This window comes from Phaenicophaeus curvirostris, chromosome 5 (genome assembly GCF_032191515.1).
Source record: "Phaenicophaeus curvirostris isolate KB17595 chromosome 5, BPBGC_Pcur_1.0, whole genome shotgun sequence".
In the NCBI taxonomy this organism is placed as follows: domain Eukaryota; kingdom Metazoa; phylum Chordata; class Aves; order Cuculiformes; family Cuculidae; genus Phaenicophaeus; species Phaenicophaeus curvirostris.
The window spans coordinates 14,953,957-14,975,904 of NC_091396.1; the positions used below are offsets into that span (position 1 = coordinate 14,953,957).

Here is a 21,948-nt window from a genome sequence, read left to right on the forward strand (position 1 = left end):
AAAAACAGTAAGTGAAGCCAGTTATTAACCTTCCCTGTTATTTTATCTCTGAACCTGACTGACTCAAAACACGGATTCTTTCATCAGCTTTGGCTGAATTTGGTAATTGTTAGAGGACCAATAGCATGCATGTTAAATAGAAGTGCAAAATATCACTGACCATTACAGAATAACAACTTAATGACATTCTATCTCTCAAAACTCACTATATTATGTTTGTAGAAAAGTTAGTGAAGAAGCCTACAGAGCGTACACATTTGTATACATATCTATATAGTTTTAGGATGGCATCATTTGATGTACAAAACTACAGAAATATTAAATGCACTTTCTTATTAAATTCTTACCTGTCTCCATGAACAGCTTATAGCTTAATGTGAAACTTAGAATGAGGTGCTTACATAGAGAAATATTGCTGCACCTTTCACACCCGCTTCAGAGGGATTCCAGCACAACGGCATTTTGTCCTGAACATTATTTTGCTTTCTGGATAATTCTGACTCATAAAATTTACTGAACTGAGCTCTGGTGCACTAGTAGTGTCACTATATCTTAATTTAGTTAAGCAATGTTTCAGATTAATTTCCAGAAAATGGGAGAAATATTTTAGTTCTAGATGAATTTCTGCCTCCATACTTTGATACAGAGGCACAGACGGAATCACATTTGAAAGCCAAGCCTTCTCTAATATTCATATAAAACACTGCAGTGAAAGGTGTAAGATATCATTTTGTATCTTCACCTTTTAGATGTGAAATAATATTTGGGTTTGCTTATATACAATCCTGGACAGCATTATAGAGAGATAGCATTTCTTCCTGTTGTGGTGCAAGTGCAAAAAACCACTTGTTTTGAAGGGAAAGCTCTCCAATTAAAACTTATATCTTCAATCACAGGCACAAACAGAATATCTGTTCTATCTAATCTTATTCTGGAAAGAGAATTTTATATGTACATGCATAAAAATGACTGGAAGGAAGCCAAGTTTAGAGGAAGTGAGTTCAAGTATCTCATTTGTTGTCAACATGTATGAATTGGATTACACTGATTTTCCTATATAACAGGATTTTTGGTAACTCATGATTCCATTAGCTGATATTTGTATTTCATAAAAAAGTTCATGGTGAAAAAGAAGCTTTTGCTTGTTTGTTCATTCTTCTCACATAGTCTCAACTATGGATTAATAATAAAAGATGAAAAAGAATCATATGTTTTAATAAAGTTTTCCATTTTAACTAGTAAGATACAGAAAGGGAGGTTTTTAAATTTTTTCTGCTTTTTATGACAGTATTTACAGAAATAACATGACTCTAAATAGTGAAGAATAATTTGCACTGTGATGTCTATAAACACATCCATGTGGTGATGGTAAGAAAAGGTGACAGCTGAAGTCTGTACAGATTTTATGTGTACTCCTGCAGTTGGTCATGTACATATCAAGTGAAAAAATGTTATTGTTCTATTCTATCTTCCTGTGGGACTAATCTAGTTTTAAAGTGGGCAATGTGATGACTTCTCTTAAACCTCAGCATCTTTGTACTAGGAAGGTCTATGAGAACAAGGACAGGAATTAGTACTTTTCTCTATGGGTGCAAGAAGAGAAGAGATCCTTTCTATAGGTGCTATTGCAGCTTTTTTATTAAAAGGGTATTTATTTACATATCAGGAGTCATGTATTTGAGTTCCTTTGTCTTAAAGCTAACATCGAGTATCCCACTCCAAAACACTCTAGGAATCTTGTCTCTCCTATGCTCAAAATTGGTAACCCAAATGCATTTCTTCTGCTTCATCCAGAATGCACCAGATACACAGGAGAGGAGATGTGCCCCTATGAAATGTGCTCTGACTTATGATGTTTTGCAGTTACTTTTTATATCTCGTTAAATAAGTTACTTCCATGAGTCTTTAGTTAGTAGTTATTAGCTACACCACTCAGAAATGTCAAAATATAAATATGAGGAGTATTAGTACTGCAAGATTTATATACTTTAAGTATAAATTTTAATTTTGATCTTAATTACATGTTCATCTTTCATGTCTTACAAATACAAACAAGTATATAAATGAAAAACTTATATTTGCCTCTGAAGATTTTTATTGCCTCTGGTGATAAGTAATGAAGAAGCAAAGTTTATTGCAAAACAAGGACATTAGCATAGCCTGTCTATCATGGAAGCTGTAAAGAAACTTCCTACTTCATCTGAGAAGAGACAATTTAGTCAAAATCCTTTGATATGTATGGAAAAGCAAAAACATTTTATACATTTAGAATGTGCCCACAGAAGTCAGTTGAACGATTTACACTTACTTCAATGGGCTTTGAAATGGGTCCATTGACATGTTCATAAATAATGGCATTAGGTGGACAAAATTGGCAGCTTCAGGCTTCTAAATCTGAATATTATTTTAATTTTTTTCATAATCAAAGAGTTATAAATTGATAGTGCTACTTATCTGCTATACACAACCAAGTAATCTGCAAAACCAATTCAGCAGAGCGTATTAATGCTACAAATATGAATTATCTTATTCTTTGGAAATAACCACAACCTCACTGTATGGGCATGAGAAACAAAAAAGAAATAAGTAAGCTGTGCTTGTTCCCTCAAGGTTTATGTTATAAATAAGTACAACACATTCCAGAACAAATTAGAATTCTATGACAAGCTTGTTGGGCTTCTATGAAATATGCTACAAAATTATCAGTCAAGTTTTCTAACTGAAGAAATACCTCCTAAATCACATTAACCAGAGCACAAAGAAGGTGGCCTACATTTGCAGACTGAAGTTCCACACATATTCTAAGAGGGTTCTGGTATAATTATACTCTAACCACAAGCATGAGTATGTTTAGGCAGATGTTCCTTAGAAGCAACAAAAAGTACAGTTGGAAATATTCTTTATTTAATTTATTTGTATACCTAGTGGATCACAAACCAAAACACTTAACACAGCCCTTTGCCTCAGAATCACTATCAATTAAATTCTTCACAGTCCAAAACCAGAGAGTGCTGTCATGCTATTTCATTGTGCATATATATGTATTTTACAACTCAAACAGGATCAGTAAAAAAAACATAAACATAAACACTGCCTATTAACAAGACAGTATAAGTGAATATTCAAATGCTTGAATTTAGGCACAACTTTAAGCACAATCTAAAGATAATTCAGAATAAATCCTTAAGCACTAGAAGCACATAGGAAACACACCATCAGGTTTTGAATTCTACTATAACAGCATTCTAATTCAATATGTTATAAATAGATCTAGAATACAAGGGATGACACAGGAAAAAAAAAAAGGAAAAAAAAAAGAAAAAAAAAAAGAAAAAAAAAAAAAGACTGTGCTGTGCCTGCAACTCTTTTTGTTTAACAAATTAATAAAATCAACTATTATCACCTTCAAAATAGTTCCCTTCTGAGTTGACGCAGCTGCACACAATTCCGCCAATGTTCAAAGCAATTCCATAGATCAGTTTCTGAAAGGCTGTTTGGGATCCCCATCACTTTTTGCTTTCACGCTTTCTACCAACAAAAAATGGGTGCCTTGAGCACTGACTTGATCTTTGGGAAGAGGTCTGATGAATAGGTTTGGGTGCTCAAGCACAGTGTTCTTAGCTAAAAGATAAAGGCTTGTGGGCTGGTACACACCAACATTTGCCGACCGAGGGTAAGAAAACGTCTATATTTGAACATGCAGCCACTCATACTGAGTGAAGTGATGGAGCTGAGCCTTGTCTCACTGTCATAGATTAGAACATGTTCTTTAACCATCTCTTTGTTTCTCCCCTCCCACTCCTGCTTCCTGAGCTATAGGGTTAGTCTCTGGTGGTTTTGTGTAGGACCTTGCACATTTAAGAAATCAGGATCCCCTGATTATTTCTCTCCCTTTAAGACAATAAAACACGCTCCAAGTTGCATATTCATTGCTTTCTTTTTACAATGACTTCAATTTCATGATTTTATTTCCTTCATAACAAGACAGTGAAACTAAAAACACAAATGAAGAAGTAGGAGCAGGGAAAACAGATTTCTAGTGAGACTTCTCTCAATTGGTTTTGAAAGTTAATTACCTTCCTCTTAAGTGTCCTATTAACAAGATGAGCTATGTCTGGAACAACATATCTGCAACTTGATGCAATGTTTCTGACATTTTTCTCAGAAGTTACGTCAGTGTAACTGTGATGCTGACATACTGCCAATTAAGATGAAGACTAATTGTGATTGCAAAATAATTTTGCACTTAAGCAATGTATTTTATGGTCATTTCCTCTCTATGAATTTTAAATATATAGCAAATTTTAAATCTGTCTGCATCTGTAAAGATCTGGGATACTTTTCCAAGGGGGTTCTTAGATTTAGATGTCCTTGGGGCAGTTTTTTTAAGGGATATAGGGCTCCTACTATTGCAGAAAGATCTATGGTCGTGTTTTTAAAAACACCTAAAGCATCTAACACCTGTTTACTCAGAGGAAATCTTACACTGTTTAAAAACTGAAATAGATGTTTCTGGATCACATAACAACACCTTAAAGTTCTCAATTCATTTTCATCTGAGGTGGTTCTTTGAACATTGGACTCTAGAGCCATGGAATACCTTCCTAAAAGATGCTGTGGGTTCTGAGTTTTATATAGGAAGGGAAGACTGAACAAGTATTTGGAAGGGGAAAGAGAAATCTAGTTGACTGATATAAAATAAACAAACCCCAACGGGACTGGGAACTCCCTAGAACTTGAAATAGTCAAAGGCTAGGATAAAGTTAGTGTGAAAGTACATACGTTCCCTGTTCTTCCTTGTTCCTCTGTGTCCATTTATGATTACTGCTGGAGCCAAATGGATGTTTGGCTGGTTTTTCCTCTTTATACCAAAGGATTCCTTTGCATTTTTACTCTGAGTTCTTGGGTAGCAACTTTAGCCCTTCAGAAACAGTATTTGATGGGTTTTTTTATTAGGATTTGTTTTCCCTGCTTGGAAATTCGTACATATATTGGTCAATCAACTGTTTTTCCTTAACGTAATACTTCCATTTACTTTAGTGATATGCAACACCAGCTAATGGATGTGAGAACCTGGATCTGAGTGAAAGTGCATGTACATAGGCTTAGGGCTGACATGTTTAGGTCAAAACCTTCAGCTGCTCACTTTGAATTTCACATAGGTAATAAACTTAACATAAAAAAAAGGTTTTCAAATGCACACTTACAGCTAACTTCAAACATACAACCATCACTACCTCATGCTATCATTGCAGTTTCAGAGTATTGACATAAACACAGTCATGTGTGGAAATACAGTTGAAGAACTGCTGAAGGACATGGGGTATTTATACATCACTTTCTAGCACTCAGTAGCACTTTGCTAACTTCAAATTAGCAAGGACAGCATTCACTTACAAATTTTCAAATTCCTCCTCAGAGCTCTTCTATTGTTGGTTTGATATGCAATAGCATAGACGAGATTTTTTTACTTCTCTGTAGATTAGATATTCTGCATTTAGGGAACCTCAGCAGCTTGCAGTAAAGCTCAGCTTGCAGTAAGCTTTCAGTTATATCATGGACTTAATATATACAGACAAAAGTCCATAAAAGACCAGCTCGCAGAAGACGATGAATGAATACTAATCTGACATGTAAAGACATCACAGAAATTGCATTTATAAGGCAACACTCACACTCACTCAAACGCATTCACTTTCCTATGCCAAAAAAAAGATTTTTACTAGCTCAAATACTCAGTATTGCCTGCCAAAACATAGTTAATGCTGACAAAAAAAGAGCACTACTGTAAAGCCTGAATAGGTATGCATGGCAAAACTAGTACCTAGTTCATCAACTAACCTTCTAATTCTCACTGTATCATTTAATCATTTCCTACCTTTTAGCTATCAGTCAAGAACATGAAACTAATATCACACGTTTTGAGTTCATGAACAGAAAACAAACTCTTTCAGAACTCCAACAAAAGCCAGCATTCTAGTTTTATTTAAAAAAAAAAAAAATACACATGCCTCAGAGATTGTTAAGGACCATCACAGAAACCGAGTCTGTAAATGTTATCACTTGGGATAGTAGTAACGGTCTCAACCCTGGCATTAGTGATGCCAGCTGGTCTTTGGGATCTGACTTTGATCAGTGAAGAACAGTGTTCTCCTCTTACATATCATACTGCAAGTGTTGGAGTGGGCTTATAGCAAAGAATACTTTTCTTATTTGTGAAGGAGTTAAACAATGTTAAATTTCACTACATAAATCTTCAGCTTTCCCTCATTTCCAAACCTGAACTATACATTAATTTCTGTGTTTAATGCATTCAAACATTTTACACATAGATGTCATAATGTAGATTTTTTATAGCAGATTCCACTGATGTGCAATTAACACCTATATTGTCAGATGATTTGCTGATTATCACCATAAATGTTTTCAGTAGTTGTAACTATAATTCAGAAAAGTGATTTTCTCAGTGTTTGTTAGCACAATGCACGTGGAAGGGAATAGGAAAAGGCAAAGTGAGACAAGAAACTTACCTATCTATGAAGTTAACTAAACTTTAGCTGTGTGTGGAGACTGACTATGTTTTTTCCAGGTCAGCAGACAGAGAATTCTCACTACAGCCTGTTCACAGCCATTTCTTAGCACCAAGTGATCATTTGTCTGATGGTAGGATATGTTATCTGAGAGTATGCAGAGAGACCCAAAGTGCCTTTGTCAATCACTGTTATCTTGAAAAGTGGCAGACCGTAACCTGATAGGCTAAATTATTTCTTTTTAGAAAAATCCTTACATCTCAGAACTGGGCAGCCTCATCTCTGGCCGATGTCTCAGACACACAAAATTAAACTATAAGACCCCTGGGAGGTGAAGAAAACGAAAACAAAATTAAGAAAAGGGTTAATTAATTTATGAACACATCCTGAAGTGGGAACCTGCTGAGCAACCCGACCTCGTTGAAGATGTCCCTGCTTGCTGCAGGGGCATTGGACTAGATGATTTGTATAGGTCCCTTCCAACCCAAACCATCCAATGATTCCATGATTCTGTTCACTATATACTCTAAAAGAAAATCCACGTTCATCCCGTGACTGTTGCAGAATCTCAGCAATACATAGCCAAATAGATTCTGGCACCAGAGTAAAGCAGCAAAGGTAAAAAGAAGTTCTTTCAGTTACAAGTTAAAAGGAACACTATGATTCTTAATGAATCTGAGAAAACAAAACACAGAACAGTTATGCCCATTTCATTTTCTTTACTATCCTCATTAAATCTTTATTTCTATTCCTTCAATGTTACCAATCAAAACGTGAAGTCTCAGTAAGCTTTCCCACAGCTAGAAAAAAATAAGTTGTTCAAACCTACATAAAATGTCTGTGTATGCTACACTGACTTTTGAAATCTATCAACTTGAGTACACCGCCCGCATTTTAGCAGTAGATTTTGTTTTAGTATCTGTAATAACACTATATTCCAGCTTCCAGAGAGAACTACAATTGTCTAGTAAACAGCTACATCAACGATCAAATCCCAAAACTAAATTTCAAAGTACAGTGAACCTCATCTATAAATAATTTTCTGATCTTAGGTGTTAGAACTGTGACCTTATTTCAACAGAACATGTTAGGGGGCATATATCATTCTACAGTATTTCGAAGTCAAAACAAATTTAAAAGACCTGTCTTCACATAAGACAGTATGTTTAAAAATGTCAGAAATGTCAACCACTTACATACTTTCCTATTATCCCTAATTAATACAAATTGCATTTAATTTCACATTCAGTAAAACATATTGCTGCCCAAAATAAGGATTATAATTTTTATCAACAATTACTATTACTGAGGTATCAACACAATTATTTAAATTCAATGAAAAAAGAGGCAGACTCCATGCAAGTATTTACAGTTTTTGTTCCCCCTATGCTTCCTCCCTAATTTTCATGGTTTGGAGCTCCTCTAGATACTGTCCCTGTCTTTGTGGCTTGGATTTGAGATCCCACCTCCTGATTCATAACATGCCTTGATTGACAGATTCAGATAAGAAACCAATTACCTGTATATAATTTGCATCTGACAGATGCACTGCTATGTTTTCCATTTGTGGTGAACATACTCTTTCAGATTTTGCTCATTTCTTGGGTCTCCTAGTCATTGTGTTTATGGAGCTATTCAGTTACTAGTGACGTGTGATCTCCACACTGTAAGCTGCACCAATTCAGAGGATTTTCCTTTATTTCCTCCTCCTTCATAAACTAAATTATTAAAAACAACACAAGGTTTTGTAGTTCTAAACTGATGTACCTCATAATTGAATGCAGAACTCTTTAAAACTATTTTGCATTAGAGACCTACTTTTTTCTGATTTTAATGCACAGTATAGCACCTTCATTGGTAGATTAAAATTGTTTTACTAGAAGTAAAACCTATTATTATGTGCTTTTTTAGCAGTTTTGTCTTGTATAATGTAGGATGAATTATGTAAAACACACCAAACAGTATACTCTACAAGCTGCTACTTGCATGCTACAAACAATCACAGTTTCACTGATAGACTGGGACTTAGCATCTTAAAATTCCTGTGGAAATCAAGTGCATTTTAAGTATTGGGTTTGATTATTTAATCAGACAACTTGCATTTTGCCCTGGCTAATTTGGAAGGCTGATAATATTTTACTCATAAAATAATTGTGCACCTGTTGTGATGGAAACCTATTCAAACAAATCTTAATAGATGTGAGGATTCATTCCCAACATGAGTGTGCTAGCCTTTCATTACTGCTATCCCAGGGGAAACAAATATTAAACAAATATTGAGCAGGTCTTAGTTTAAGCTTGTATAACACTTAAAGAACACTTATGACATGACTAATATTAAACGTTGTTAATTCATACCAATGCAGTCCAAGGTAAACATTAGGATATGTGGGTCAAACTAACAGTAATTTAAAGAAAAAAGAGTAAGGAAAAAAAACAACAAGATTTCTTTGTGAGAGCTAATGACAAAGAGCCATTTCTGATCAAGCTGCCTTCGTAAAAATCCATTAGTTTTATTAACAGAGTGTAATACCTATGCTGAACTCATGGAAACAGGGCAGGCCATGCACAGAATCATAGAATGGTTTGAGTTGGAAGGAACCTCAAACATCATCTAATTCCAACCTCCCTGCCATGGGCAGGGATGCTTTCCACTGGATTAGGTTGATCTAAGCCTCATCCAATCAAGTCTTGAACATCCTTAATAGATTTCTATTTCTGTTTCCTTTGTTCAGTCAAATTTCCTATTGAAAATGTCAGAATACAGTTCTCTCGATTTGCTTTAATATCTGTATATTCATATAAATACATGTATGTACTACCTCTGCACCAAGAAACCAATTAATCATATTTTGTGGGAAACTGGAAGAGTATATTGAGGAAATATTACTGTATATTTTCCCTTTCCTTACACCCTTCCCCAGGTTGCTTAGTATACATAAAGACAAAACACTGCTGGGTGGTATGTTCTTGACATACAATCACAGAATCACTAGGTTGGAAAAGACCCACGGAATCATCGAGTCCAACCATTCCTATCAAACACTAAACTATGCCCCTCAGCACCTCATCCACACATCTTTTAAACACCTCCAGGGAAGGTGACTCAACCACCTCCCTGGGCAGCCTGTTCCAGTGCCCAATGACCCTTTCCATGAATTTTTTTTTTTCTGATGTCCAGCCGGAACCTCCCCTGGTAGAGCCTGAAGCCATTCTCTCTCATCCTGTCACCTGTCACTTGGGAGAAGAGGCCAGCTCCCTCCTCTCTACAACCTCCTTTCAGGTAGTTATAGAGAGCAATGAGGTCTCCTCTCAGCCTCCTCTTCTCCAGGCTAAACAACCCCAGCTCCCTCAGCCACTCCTCATAAGACTTGTTCTCTAGCCTCCTCACCAACTTTGTTGCTCTTCTCTGGACTCGCTCCAGAGCCTCAACATCCTTCTTGTGGTGAGGGGCCCAGAACTGAACACAGGATTCAAGGAGCGGTCTCACCAGTGCCGACTACAGAGGGAGAATAACCTCCCTGGACCTGCTGGCCACACCATCCCCGATACAAGCCAAGATGCCATTGGCCTTCTTGGCCACCTGGGCACACTGCTGGCTCATGTTCAGTCGCTGTCAACCAACACCCCCAGGTCCCTCTCCTCCAGGCAGCTTTCTAGACAGACTTCTCCTAGTCTGTAGCACTGCACAGGGTTGTTGTGCCCTGTGCAGGACCCGGCATTTGGCCTTGTTAAACCTCATGCCATTGGTCTCAGCCCAGGGGTCCAGCCTGTTCAGAGCCACCCTACCCTCCAGCAGATTGACACGTCTTCATCCAGGTCATTGATAAAGACATTGAACAGGGCTGGACCCAGCACTGAGCCCTGGGGGACACCACTTGTAACTGGCCTCCAACTGGAGTTAACTCCATTTACCACCACTCTCTGGGCCCGGCCATCCAACCAGTTTTCCACCTAGGACATTGTGTGCCTGTCCCGACCAGAAGCTGACAGTTTCCTAAGCAGAATGATATGAGAAACTGTGTCAAAGGCTTTACTGAAGCCCAAGAAGACTACATCCACAGCCCTTCCCTCGTCCACTAGGCGAGTCACTTTGTCAGAGAAGGCGATCAGGTTAGTTTGGCAGGACCTGCCTTTCATGAACCCGTATTGACTGGGTCTGATCATCCAGTTCTCTTGTATGTGCTTCATGAGAGCACTCAAGATCACATCTCACACTTAAACATTTTTACTTAAAGTAAAAATTTCCTTAATATGAAACTCCTGCAACAAAAGACTGATAAAGTAAACCTACAGTTTTCCACGAAATCTAAATCCATTAGAAAATTTCAGTCCTTTCAGCAGTGTGTTTGCATGCATATTTCGAGATAAATGCTTACATTCACTAGTTTGTTAGAATCTGACTTTATATTTCTAAGGCAACAAAATAGCAAAAGCACTGAACTATGACAAAACAGAAATGGAACTTCCACTCTTGGTTTAGCAGTGTAGATTCCTCCACATGCACTTCCTTTTTCCTATGAAGTTGTACATTTGTGTTCAGTAGAAGTTCTTTCTTGCTAAAGGTAAGCAATTTCATTGACGACTAAGATGGGGCTTGAGTTAAAGGAAAATTGCCACTGACATCCAAGCATCAGAAAAGAAGGCCTCAGGGTTGTAAGTTGTGACAGATTCTTCAACATATAAGCCTTTCAACTACAGTTAGACTAAAGTAAACAATTACCAATATAATGAAAATTAAATATATATACAATACTAAAATAACGTACCAACAGAAGAAAAGGACAAATTTTCCAAGAAAAAGTGAAGAAAACCTACTTGTAATTTTTAGTTTATATTCAATCCTTGCTTTGCTAAAAAATTAAATGGCATTTGAAAATAAACACATTTTAATACCATACATTTTCTTGTCACTATTTGTGCAAATGAAGAATGGATCAAATTCCAGAAAGTTTTTTTTTCTAATATGCTCAATAAATGTATTGCTGTTTCAAGTTCCTTATTATTAGCATCATTATTCCTCTTATTCCTTATTCTCATGAACAGTTAATAATATCTCTTAGTACAGTATTTAAGATACAGAGGCACAGAACACAGCAAATAAGTGTGCTGTCCCACAGATTTCAGTGTAGTACAGAGTTCATATATTTAGCTTGTAATTGTTAAGCTTAGAAATACATACTGATGAGGTAAAAAGTACAGATATGTGTAAGTGCTGTAACTAACAAATTCATAGTATCCTGGAAATATGCATGCATCCTGGTTGATATTATTTATTATATATATTCAAAAATATGGAGAACTTAATTTACGTGAAAGATTGATTACAATGTAATATATAGTTGTGGAGCTTCAAGAACTAGAAACAGTAAGTCACTAACTTTTAACATTAGAAGCAGGTGTGATTGTCATAGCAGCCACTGAAATATGTCCCTCTGACCGAAAGACCAGAGCAACAAAAATGTTTACTTCTTTTTTTCACACTAAGTACAGCTTTAATCCTGCCAAGACTTACATATGCATAATTTATAATAGCACTATGTACAGTGAGTAGTCCCATTCATTTCCACAGAACTACCCTCTGACTGTACAGTTTGAGTATGTCTACTTAAATCCAGAATCTGGAGAAAAGTATCACTTAACAAAAAAAGTCAGGATGACAGAGGGCCGTGTAGCTTAGTCTAGTTCACACTAGTGATCAGTCTGACTAACTAGATCAATATCTTAATCACAGTAAACAGATACAATGGGGCATTGCAAGTTTAACCAAAATATTTTTATTCTGGAATCCATTACCTTCTTTAAGCAAATTGCATAAAGAGTACGCAAACAGTAACTGAAAGTGCTCATGAAATATTCAAAAAGGTGCCACTTAATTTTGAAGGTCAGGTTAGACCTGGAAATGTAGCTTTTGTAACACATTACACAAAAAGCTAACAACTTGAGAAATGGTAAACAAATATATCTCTATGATTTGGAGAGCTACAACATAAAGATAAACATATCACTTCTTTGGATTGTGGCAATAAACACATTATGAAAAAACTTTATAGCCTGTGATATATATCAAAACATGACCAATCTCTTAAGGATTTGGGTATAGGGGTTCTGGATTGTGTTGTTTTGTTATATTTGTTAGATGCTTTCATTGGTTTCACTAATTGGAACCAGTTGATCATTTTTCCTGTGTATTGATTTTCTAAATCCTACCAGTTAACAATGATTCTAATGTATCATAACACTTTAGACCTTAATCATATAGTGGGGGTTTTGCTTGTAGCTTTTGTTTGAGTTTTAATTAAGAAGACCTCATGTCTCAAAGCCTGAGCTGGGTTTTTAATTGCTAGTATGTATATCACACAGACTTCAAAAGAAATAAAATATGTTTATAACAGAGAGCACAAAGGAGAGCTTTGAAATGTCTATAGCCATACAAAGTGACATAATTAAAAACCTCTGAGTGCTTCTGTGATATCAGACTTATATATATTTATTTATACATATTTATAAGGCAGACTGTTATATACTCTTAGAATTCATGAGAAAGAAATTTCAGCAATTACACTGAGAAATAATTACTGCAAATCTAGGCTGCAGTGTTGGTCAGGTCTACAGGAAAACATCAGATTTATTTTCCTCAAAACGGTCTTCACATTTGATATAGTGCACTAAGAAACACCCAAAAGCTTATCTGAGAAAACAAATTTTATAAAACAGCAGCAAAAAAGCATTTCAAAATGTTTTCTAAATGATGCATATTTTAAGAAAAAAAATTAATTCACTGTAAAAACACAGAAATCATAACTTTCTCAAGGATTCATTCATGCAGAACTCTCGCCAAGACTACTCCAGAAATGGATAGTGTTAAATTACTAGATTCAAACAGTTGTACCTCACTGTTCTCTTCCAGTCATTAATGCACACACAAAGAAATGCTCCTAGAAAACACTTCTTTCCAACTCTCCTGTGTTCTAACCCCAGGTACAAATTATCATTGTTCACAGTGTATATTACAAGGAGGCTATCAAGTGGGTAAAGTTGCTTCACTTCACTAAATTCAACATTCCCTTGGAAACAGGCATGCTTCCTCCCACCTACCCAAATATTTTCAGGCATTAAATGCGTACATGTTACAATGAGATAAAGTTTTAGGATCTTTTTAATAAAGTAGCCAATATGAAAGGGGAAGGAATAAACGCAGGAAACATAATGCAAACAGCCTTCTGTATTGGATAAAGCTATGGACATCAATCGCTATCCTTCCCAAAATAGAAGAAGGACACTGTACTAAGACAGCGTGTGACATTCAAGTCAGAATGCCTATAAATACAGATAGTCCCAGTTGTAAACACCACCAATGAAGCCAGAGAACTGACCTGCAACACAGTAGCTGGTGACCCAAGAGTCACTTTTCTGTAAGACTGCTAGACCAATTCTGACCCTTTCATGATAACATCATTGCTTAAGTTACTTAAATACTGACTTATATAATACTTATTTGATCTTCAAAGACCCTGCATGCTGAGAAAGACCATTGTGGGCTATTTCAGCAGGACAACTGCCTGATGCATGCAAGACTATGCTGTTCCAAAGATTTATATTTGGAACAGAAATTGAAAACTTAAAACAGACTCTGTACAGTGATAAATGCTGCTACTTTGCCTAGCTGTGGCTGCTGAAGGAAAACTAGATTACTAAGCAACAGAAATCCATGCAGCAATGGGGGATGAGGATAGAACTCTGTTCAGCCAAATATCTGGAAATTTAGCAGAGTCCTGCAAGACTTTGTTTATTCAAATTCATGATAACAAAAATCAGAATGAAAAGTATTTCCTGAACTTAATTTTTATACAAAAAAAACCAACACTGCAAAAGCCTAATGAATTGCCTGTATACCTTAAATAAACGTATTTGCATGCACACACTGGAAAATAGCATACAATCAGATGATTTGCATAGGCAGCTGTGGGGTTTTTTCCAGGTGAGCAGGTCATTTAACTCAGCTCAACTGCTTCAGAGACCCTTGAAAATTTGACCTGTGTGTTTCATTTATAAACATATCAAATGAACAAGCAGACTTATTTAACCACTGGTATTTGGCTACAAAGCATTCTGCCAAATGCTTCTCTGAGTTTCATGCAACCTCCCTGAAGTCAATGGCTTGTTTGGCTGAAATTCAAGGAAGAATCTGGATCATTATCAATAACTGAAACCCTAATAAAGAAACTCAAAAAAAGCAGTTTTACAAATGAAGCACGCTATGCAAAAGTAATTGTGAGCAGGAACAATCCCACTTAGAGAAAAAATAAATTATTCACTGTTACTTTTGTATTGGCCTCTATTGTTTGAATTAATAGATATAGTTTATAATTATATCTTGATTAACACTATTGTGTTCTAAATATAGAAGGTAAAACAAGAAAATACCATTTTTATTTGTTTCTCTCAGCCACTTATCTTTTCTTTTCATCTGTATGCTTCCCAAACATGAATAGAAACAGTTTGTGTCAGTGGTAGCTTTTTTTTTCTGCTTTCATCCCTTTTCTGGTACCGATTCTTAGTGAACTGACTTTCCACAACCAAGATGCTGAAGGGGGGGGTGGTTCTAGTTGTGCAGACACAGAGGAAGAGCATGTGCTCAGGTTATCCTTAGCAAGAGCAACGCCTTCTCTCTAGAATAAACAATTCCCAGTAACAGTCAGTGCAAAGAGCGGTTCTTTATAGGACCACACTTCACATTCTTATAATCAAGTTTTTTTTCCCTAATCAGCTCATGTGTTTATTTTTACTTCATCACTTCAAATCTTTAAGTTAGGCTCTCAGTAACACGAGTAGAAAGTCTGCACAAAAGCCAAAGATATCAGCTAGTTAAATAAATTTATTTAGTATCCAATGGAAATAAATGAAAAATATATTGGCCCTCCCAAAGATGACACATTTTCAAAACTAGTTCTTTCAGACCTCAGCATGCCCTGCCAGTTACCGAACTGGAAATCATTCAGCACTATGAAAAGGAATTTTGTGATTTGGATATCCGCCACCTTGAACACTGAAAATATTTTGGGTTTAAGTGTGCTTCTTTGTCAGATTAAAAATTCTCTTTGCTTTATTTCCTTCTTGTAATCTGATTTTCATACTGCTGTGGGCTAGATTGTCAGGGCTGGGGTGGGTTTTTTCTCTTTCTGAGATGATTTAAGGCACACAAATGCTAATATGACTTAATACCAGGCTACTAGGTTGATAGCGATTCTATCAGCTGAGAGCTAAAAAGCCTGAAGACAGTGGATTGGCCACCAGCTTGGGAGCCCGAAGGAAAGAAGTCCTACTTCAGAGCTACTGCTACTCTCACTATGCCCTCTGCATCTTGTATTCTTGTTCTATAAAATGGCAATAATGTGTTTGTTAAGAGGTGTGAATACTCTAACTGTAAAACACAACATAACAGCAATCATCATGCATCTTCGATGTTTGTGTATGCTTTTCTGTATTTTTGCCTGCTCGTGAAAAATACTAAATGCAGTTATAGTAGCAAAGATTCAGCACTGTGCCTTGCTGGAAGTTAGCTAGTAGCGGAAAGGTATACTGCAGACATTTAGACCACTTAAGAATAGATACCTAGGGATAAGACAAAGGAAGCAGTTGCGAAAACTAGCTGAATGACTGTCAACACATATATCTGGTGAGCCTTTTTATACAGCTAATAATCTATATCCCTAGAAAAGGTAGTTGAATGAGTTTAAAATTCTTTCAAATCTGAGTAAGAATGCTTTGTAGGCAGATGAGAAAAGGTTTAGGAGTAAGAACTCTACCCATTCACTCTGCAGTGAATATAAATACTAAAAAAATAGGAAGAACAACATAAATCCAGAAAAACAAACTTTTTTTAATATATGAAAGCTCATGAAAAAGCTTTTTGTGCTATATAAAAGAATAAAGAACGTTATTCTGCATTGTTAGAGATTCCACCTCTTTCAATTTTGATTCACTAATAGTGTTCAAGTAGTTTCTATTCAAAGACTAGAGTTATATTGTGCAATTAACGAACAAACTAGCATCCAATGTTTTCCACGCTATCGAGAGACAATACGTCTTTAAATAGAATGTGATTTCAAGACATAATTCTGCTGGATTTTTACTACAGTTTATTTTAACATCTGCCTGTAAAATCGCATACTATATTTCTGCCACTGACATTGCTATAGGGATTCTTACCTGCCTAATATATATTCAGTGTCATAATTCTACCAAAAAAATCCAACAGAAGAATCCAACATATTTTTGTCCTGAATCAGCTGAAGGGACCAATTATACATAACTTACTTCTTGAAAAGGGTCAATCCTTCATCTGTTTGTATAATAAAAAAATTGAACTATTAAGTTTCCCCGGTGGAAATGTAAAGCTCTAAATATCAATTTTCATAAAGTAGTACCTTTACTTATTTTTCTTTTTTTTTTACACTAGTAAAGATTTATTAATATGATTCACATAATTCTTTATTTTTGCACATATTCATAGCTGCAATTTAATAAAATTATACCAATGAAGAAAAATAAATGTTAAGTATCTTGTGCACTCATCAAACATGCCCTATGACTCCATCTCACAGGATAAAAAATCACCTTGCATAATCAAGAACACTGAATTTCTTATCACTAAGGAAATCCATGGAAGAATTGATGGGTGAGGAAAAATACTTCAAGTTTTCTATGCAGAACTTTACTGTAAAGGGAACTGTGCTTTTACTAGATTGCTGGTTCCACCAATCTTGGAAATACTGTAAAGTGCTCTCTCTACATGCAATAAAACTTGCACTGAATTCAGTAAGTTCTGAATTTCATCCACAGTTGTTCTTTCTCCACAGAAATAGCATGAACATAAAAAAAATGTAACTTTTGTTCCAATTCTGAATCAAATATTTAGAACAACAACCACACGATTATCACCTTTTATAATCTGAAAGGAGTTTCTACAAATAGTCTATACAACTAGTAAGAAACAGTACCAAGTACTAGAAACTCCATGTTTTCAAGACATGTCCTCCTTCCTCTGGACACAGTGATATATAGCTAATGTCAATGAACTAATGTAACTAACCTGGAGTTTCTGATAACATCTTGATACTGCCTATAACTGATTGTGACTTTCTGTAATTTAATTATTTGGCAGACACATCTATCATCTCAAAGATAAACTTTAAAAGCCAGGATAGGCTGAATGGAAAGAGGAAAGCACCTTCTAGTTATCACTGTTATCTCTATTGGGTTTTTTCTGAACTTTAAAAAATCCTGAATCCCTTTTTTAAAATACATGCAAGCATTTAAAATTTGATCTAGTGAGATACCTTTAATTTCTCCAAGGAGATCTGTTGTGTTTAATTTTTCCATCTTCTCCTTCCAGTCTTTAGAAAGTAGCTTTTCCATGCAGGATGAATCTATATTTAAAAAAAAAAAAAGGAAAATAATCATCGAATATATTCTCACACATCAGGAAAACACTTTCTTTTTACAACTGTTCTCCCTGTTCTAGTTTGACCATAGTTTCAAGGGGAAATGAACTTGAAGCCAGACAGAGTTGTCATTTAACTGCATTTTAAATCCAAAGTAATTCCACCGAGGTTAATGGAGTTACTATGGATTTAACAAGGGTCTAATTGAAAGAAAAACTTCGTTCAGGATTTATGCTTGCTAACTGCCAATTTACATGCATAGATTGCCAATGTATATACAAATTCTGTCTTTTTCATTTGAGAATGATCGTACACTCAAAATTATACATGAAGATTTAGAAGTTTTTTTTGGAAATTTGGCACACAGTGACATCTGAAACCCATTTTTATACCCATGTCAATGTGAAAGTTATTCATATAATGTCTCCATGGAATTCATAAAAGCATTCTACATGCTGGATGTTCGCAGTATCAGAAATTTTCTCTGTACACTATAAACAACATGCAATGATAAGAAGATATGCTTTCGTGATTTGAAGTTCATTATACATTTCAAATCTTTGCCCCAGACCGGGAGGCCTTCTGTACGCGAAACTGTCACTGAAGTCGTTACTCTAAGGAGAAAGTAGAAGATTGGCCTCAGTAAGTTTCACACTATCAATCCCCAATTCCGCTAGAAAATTTGATATTGAGCATAACAGGCTTCAATAAATTCTAAAGGTTTTTCCAGTTCCTAAATTAAACTAATTGGCTCTGAAGTCTAAGTTATATACAGCCTTCCAGATAACTTACAAAAGATGATTTTTAAGATGGGAATTCTTATGGTAGATGTTGCGATCCAGCTTTATGACTTTAAGAACCTCAATTCCGATTAATAAACAATTATCAAGAAAACATTACACACAGTCGGAACACTTCCCTTCCATGTTGGTAATAACAGAATCTCCATTAAGCATTGTGCATTTACTCTCATTTGTATTCACCCATCAATAACATCTATACTAAACTCCTTGGAAGCCTTTAGGGCCAGTTTAGCAAGACATCAAAAATATTCTTTAAATGCAACTCCATTTCTAAAACAAATGTTTCCAAATAGCCTTCATTATAAGACCACATATCACTCTGGGTGGTGCTGAGCACAGTGTTTCTTAGATCCTACACTGGGAATAGCCATACACCTTAGCTTGTTAGAAACTGTCATAGTAAGCTGGTGTTTGTGTTAGGAGGAAATCAATTTACACAATGCTCTCTAAATAACTAGTTTTGTCAACATTTGCACCGATCCTACTCCAGTCACTTAAGAATTAAATTAACACTGGAGTGTACAAGAAGGCAGAGTTCAGCCTGATGTATCTTCTACTAAATTACTGGCAGATGAAGGCCAAATCTTGTCTCAAGTTCTCATGTCATCACTTCCATCAGAAGCACTCACGCAAGTGAAAACAAAAGCAAAAAGCTCAGATGAAGAATGGCAATACAGATTGCATCAATGCAATGGGTAACATTTTGTTCCACCTCAGAGAATTCTAAAAATATTCAGAGGGAGGAGAAACATTCAAAAAGGTCACAAAAGGAGGAGTTAAAGACGCAGGGAGAAGTTTAAACATGAAAAGTTTGGAAGGCCAATCACATTTTAGAGTGCAAGTAGTTTCAGCCTGAAAATTCACATTAGCAACACTCATTTGAGCAAAACAAAACAAAAAAAAACCACACAGAAAATGAAACAACAACAACAAACACCACAAAGAAACAAACAAACCAACCAACCCTGAAAACCAGTTGAAAGCAACGTAAACTGTAACTACAAAAACATCAAAGATCAAGTTTTAATTGCAACACATTTTCACCGTGCAAGCCTCCGTGGAAAGACAACACAGCTCGTGAATGTTTTTGAAGTAATATTTCAGTAGGAAAGCTAATTTATTTACTAATTATATCTTTCCATGAAAGAGACAAAATTAAGGAGCTGTAAGTTGCAATAGGCAGACTTAAAATACTTGTTATATAATAACAATTTACTTTTAACAATAACAGGCACTTATTACTTTTATGAGTTCTGGACTGATAATAGAAGATTCGAGAAATAACCATCAATTATCAATAGAACATTATAATTTGTCCTTTTTTGTGATATCATTAGTTTAAAAAGATGTTTCTATGTTTCTGCCCTGCCAAAATTTCAGACCCCTCATCCCTGAAAAAAAAGAATTTTAGAGTTTTATTTTGATAGTTGTTATAGGTTATGTACTCTATTATTTTGTAACTAAGATATTTTCCTCAATTCACACAAAGAAGGAAAAACATTTAGTTTTTTTTCCTTTTTAAGAAAATAATTAGACTATTACAGCAATTGATAAAATGCTTTCCACAAAGCACTCTTTTATTTCTTCTCTTACTCTTCCTATGAACATCCATATTTGTCTGTATTGTTTTTATATTACATATGGGCAAGAAGCATATTTCTAAAGACAGACTGAGAATGAATTGGAATGAAAACAGGTCTCTCTGTGTGCCTTCTTTTTGAATATTATCACATTGCTAGTTACAATTTTTATTTCTATAAGCGACTGAAAAATTCCCTACAAAACATTTCTATAAACGCTCTGACCTCATTCTAACTGTATGTAACTGAGCTGATCACACAATTTATAGCTACTGTATTTTGTTATTGGGAAGATTACAAAAACACACAATAAGATTTTTAATAAACTTTTTTTCCTAACATTATATAAATAACTCTTTAGCACTTCCTGCAAACATTTCAATTAGCAGATTTTATCTGTGTAGTTTTTAGAATTTAAAATAACGATACATGTTAAAGCTCTCTGGAGGTCTTCCACGTCAGACACAAAACTATATATAAAGGCTTATACTTCAAAGGCATGTCTGCCTTCAAGTTCTGTATTCTGTGTTCACAAACACACAGTTTGAAAAGGTTTGTGAATCATAAAAGCATTGTCTCTTCTTTCTGTGCTGAAAATTAATTTTTACACACATATAAAATATAAAAAGATATCTTCTGACATCAGTAAAATGTCTTTATGCATATTGATTAATTTTCTGATTTGATTCATTATAAAAACAAAACAACTCAGAATCCAGCACTGAATGCTGAAGAAGCCTGTGTTCACATCTGCACTGCATCACTCTCCCTGCACTGAGTCTCTGCTTCAGAACCATTCCAAAACCTTGTGGATCCCAGCATTTTCAAAATTCAGGTGTATTCTAGTTAAAGACAATAATAAAGGAAGCAAAGAAGAAAATTAGCATTTATACATTTTTATCTCTTCTCACTGACTTTATAAACCACAATCGAGCTAATGATGATATCACAAAATGCCACAAAGCAGCATATTATTCTATACTGACACATGTAAGATCAAACTCGTTGAGTTGCAATGGAGCAATTTATTAAATTAGCACAGCTTCTCATCCTTTATATTCTTTCCTTGTGAACTAGGAAAAATTTTTTTCAAGGGCAGCAAACAGGTTAAGTATAATTAGACTGAGATGACTAAGTGAAATATTGAGTGTTATTTAATATCAGGGTTTATTCCATACTTGGTTAGCAATTTTAATTATAGACTAAAAGAGTTTAAAGTACTGTGGGAATCTTGTTAGACATGACAGTTTTGCAGAGGTGAATAAGAAGAAGATGTTAAAAGATAAATAAGCAGAGGGAAAAAAAGGCAGAGAAATAAAGCCTAGGTATTAGATTAAAAGGATCTCTCCAAAATGACAATGCTTCGATGAAAAGAATTAACATTTGTCCATTGGGTAATCAATCAGTCATGGAATGGATGGAATCCAGCTCTTTGTTGCATGACCGATGATGAAGAACGAGTGTGTTAACTATCACAGCCAAGCTCTCAAGTTCTTCTGACTGAATGAAAGTCATCTTGTCCCTATCAAGGATAGCTTTTGCCTCTTGCCTCTTCTTTATTTTTCACCCCTTCTGTTTTTAATTTCAC

The 21,948-nt window shown here is 35.3% G+C and overlaps 1 protein-coding gene across 15 annotated transcripts in view; it reads right to left on the bottom strand.

Annotated features, from left to right (window-relative positions):
* Window positions 1-21,948, bottom strand: part of SOX6 (SRY-box transcription factor 6) — a 375,864-nt gene that overhangs the window by 159,696 nt on the left and 194,220 nt on the right. For all 15 annotated transcript variants that reach the window (XM_069857675.1, XM_069857674.1, XM_069857668.1 and 12 more), the window contains one exon: window positions 17,873-17,962. In XM_069857675.1, the coding sequence (XP_069713776.1) occupies window positions 17,873-17,962 (90 nt within the window). The remainder of the gene's footprint in view (window positions 1-17,872; window positions 17,963-21,948) is intronic.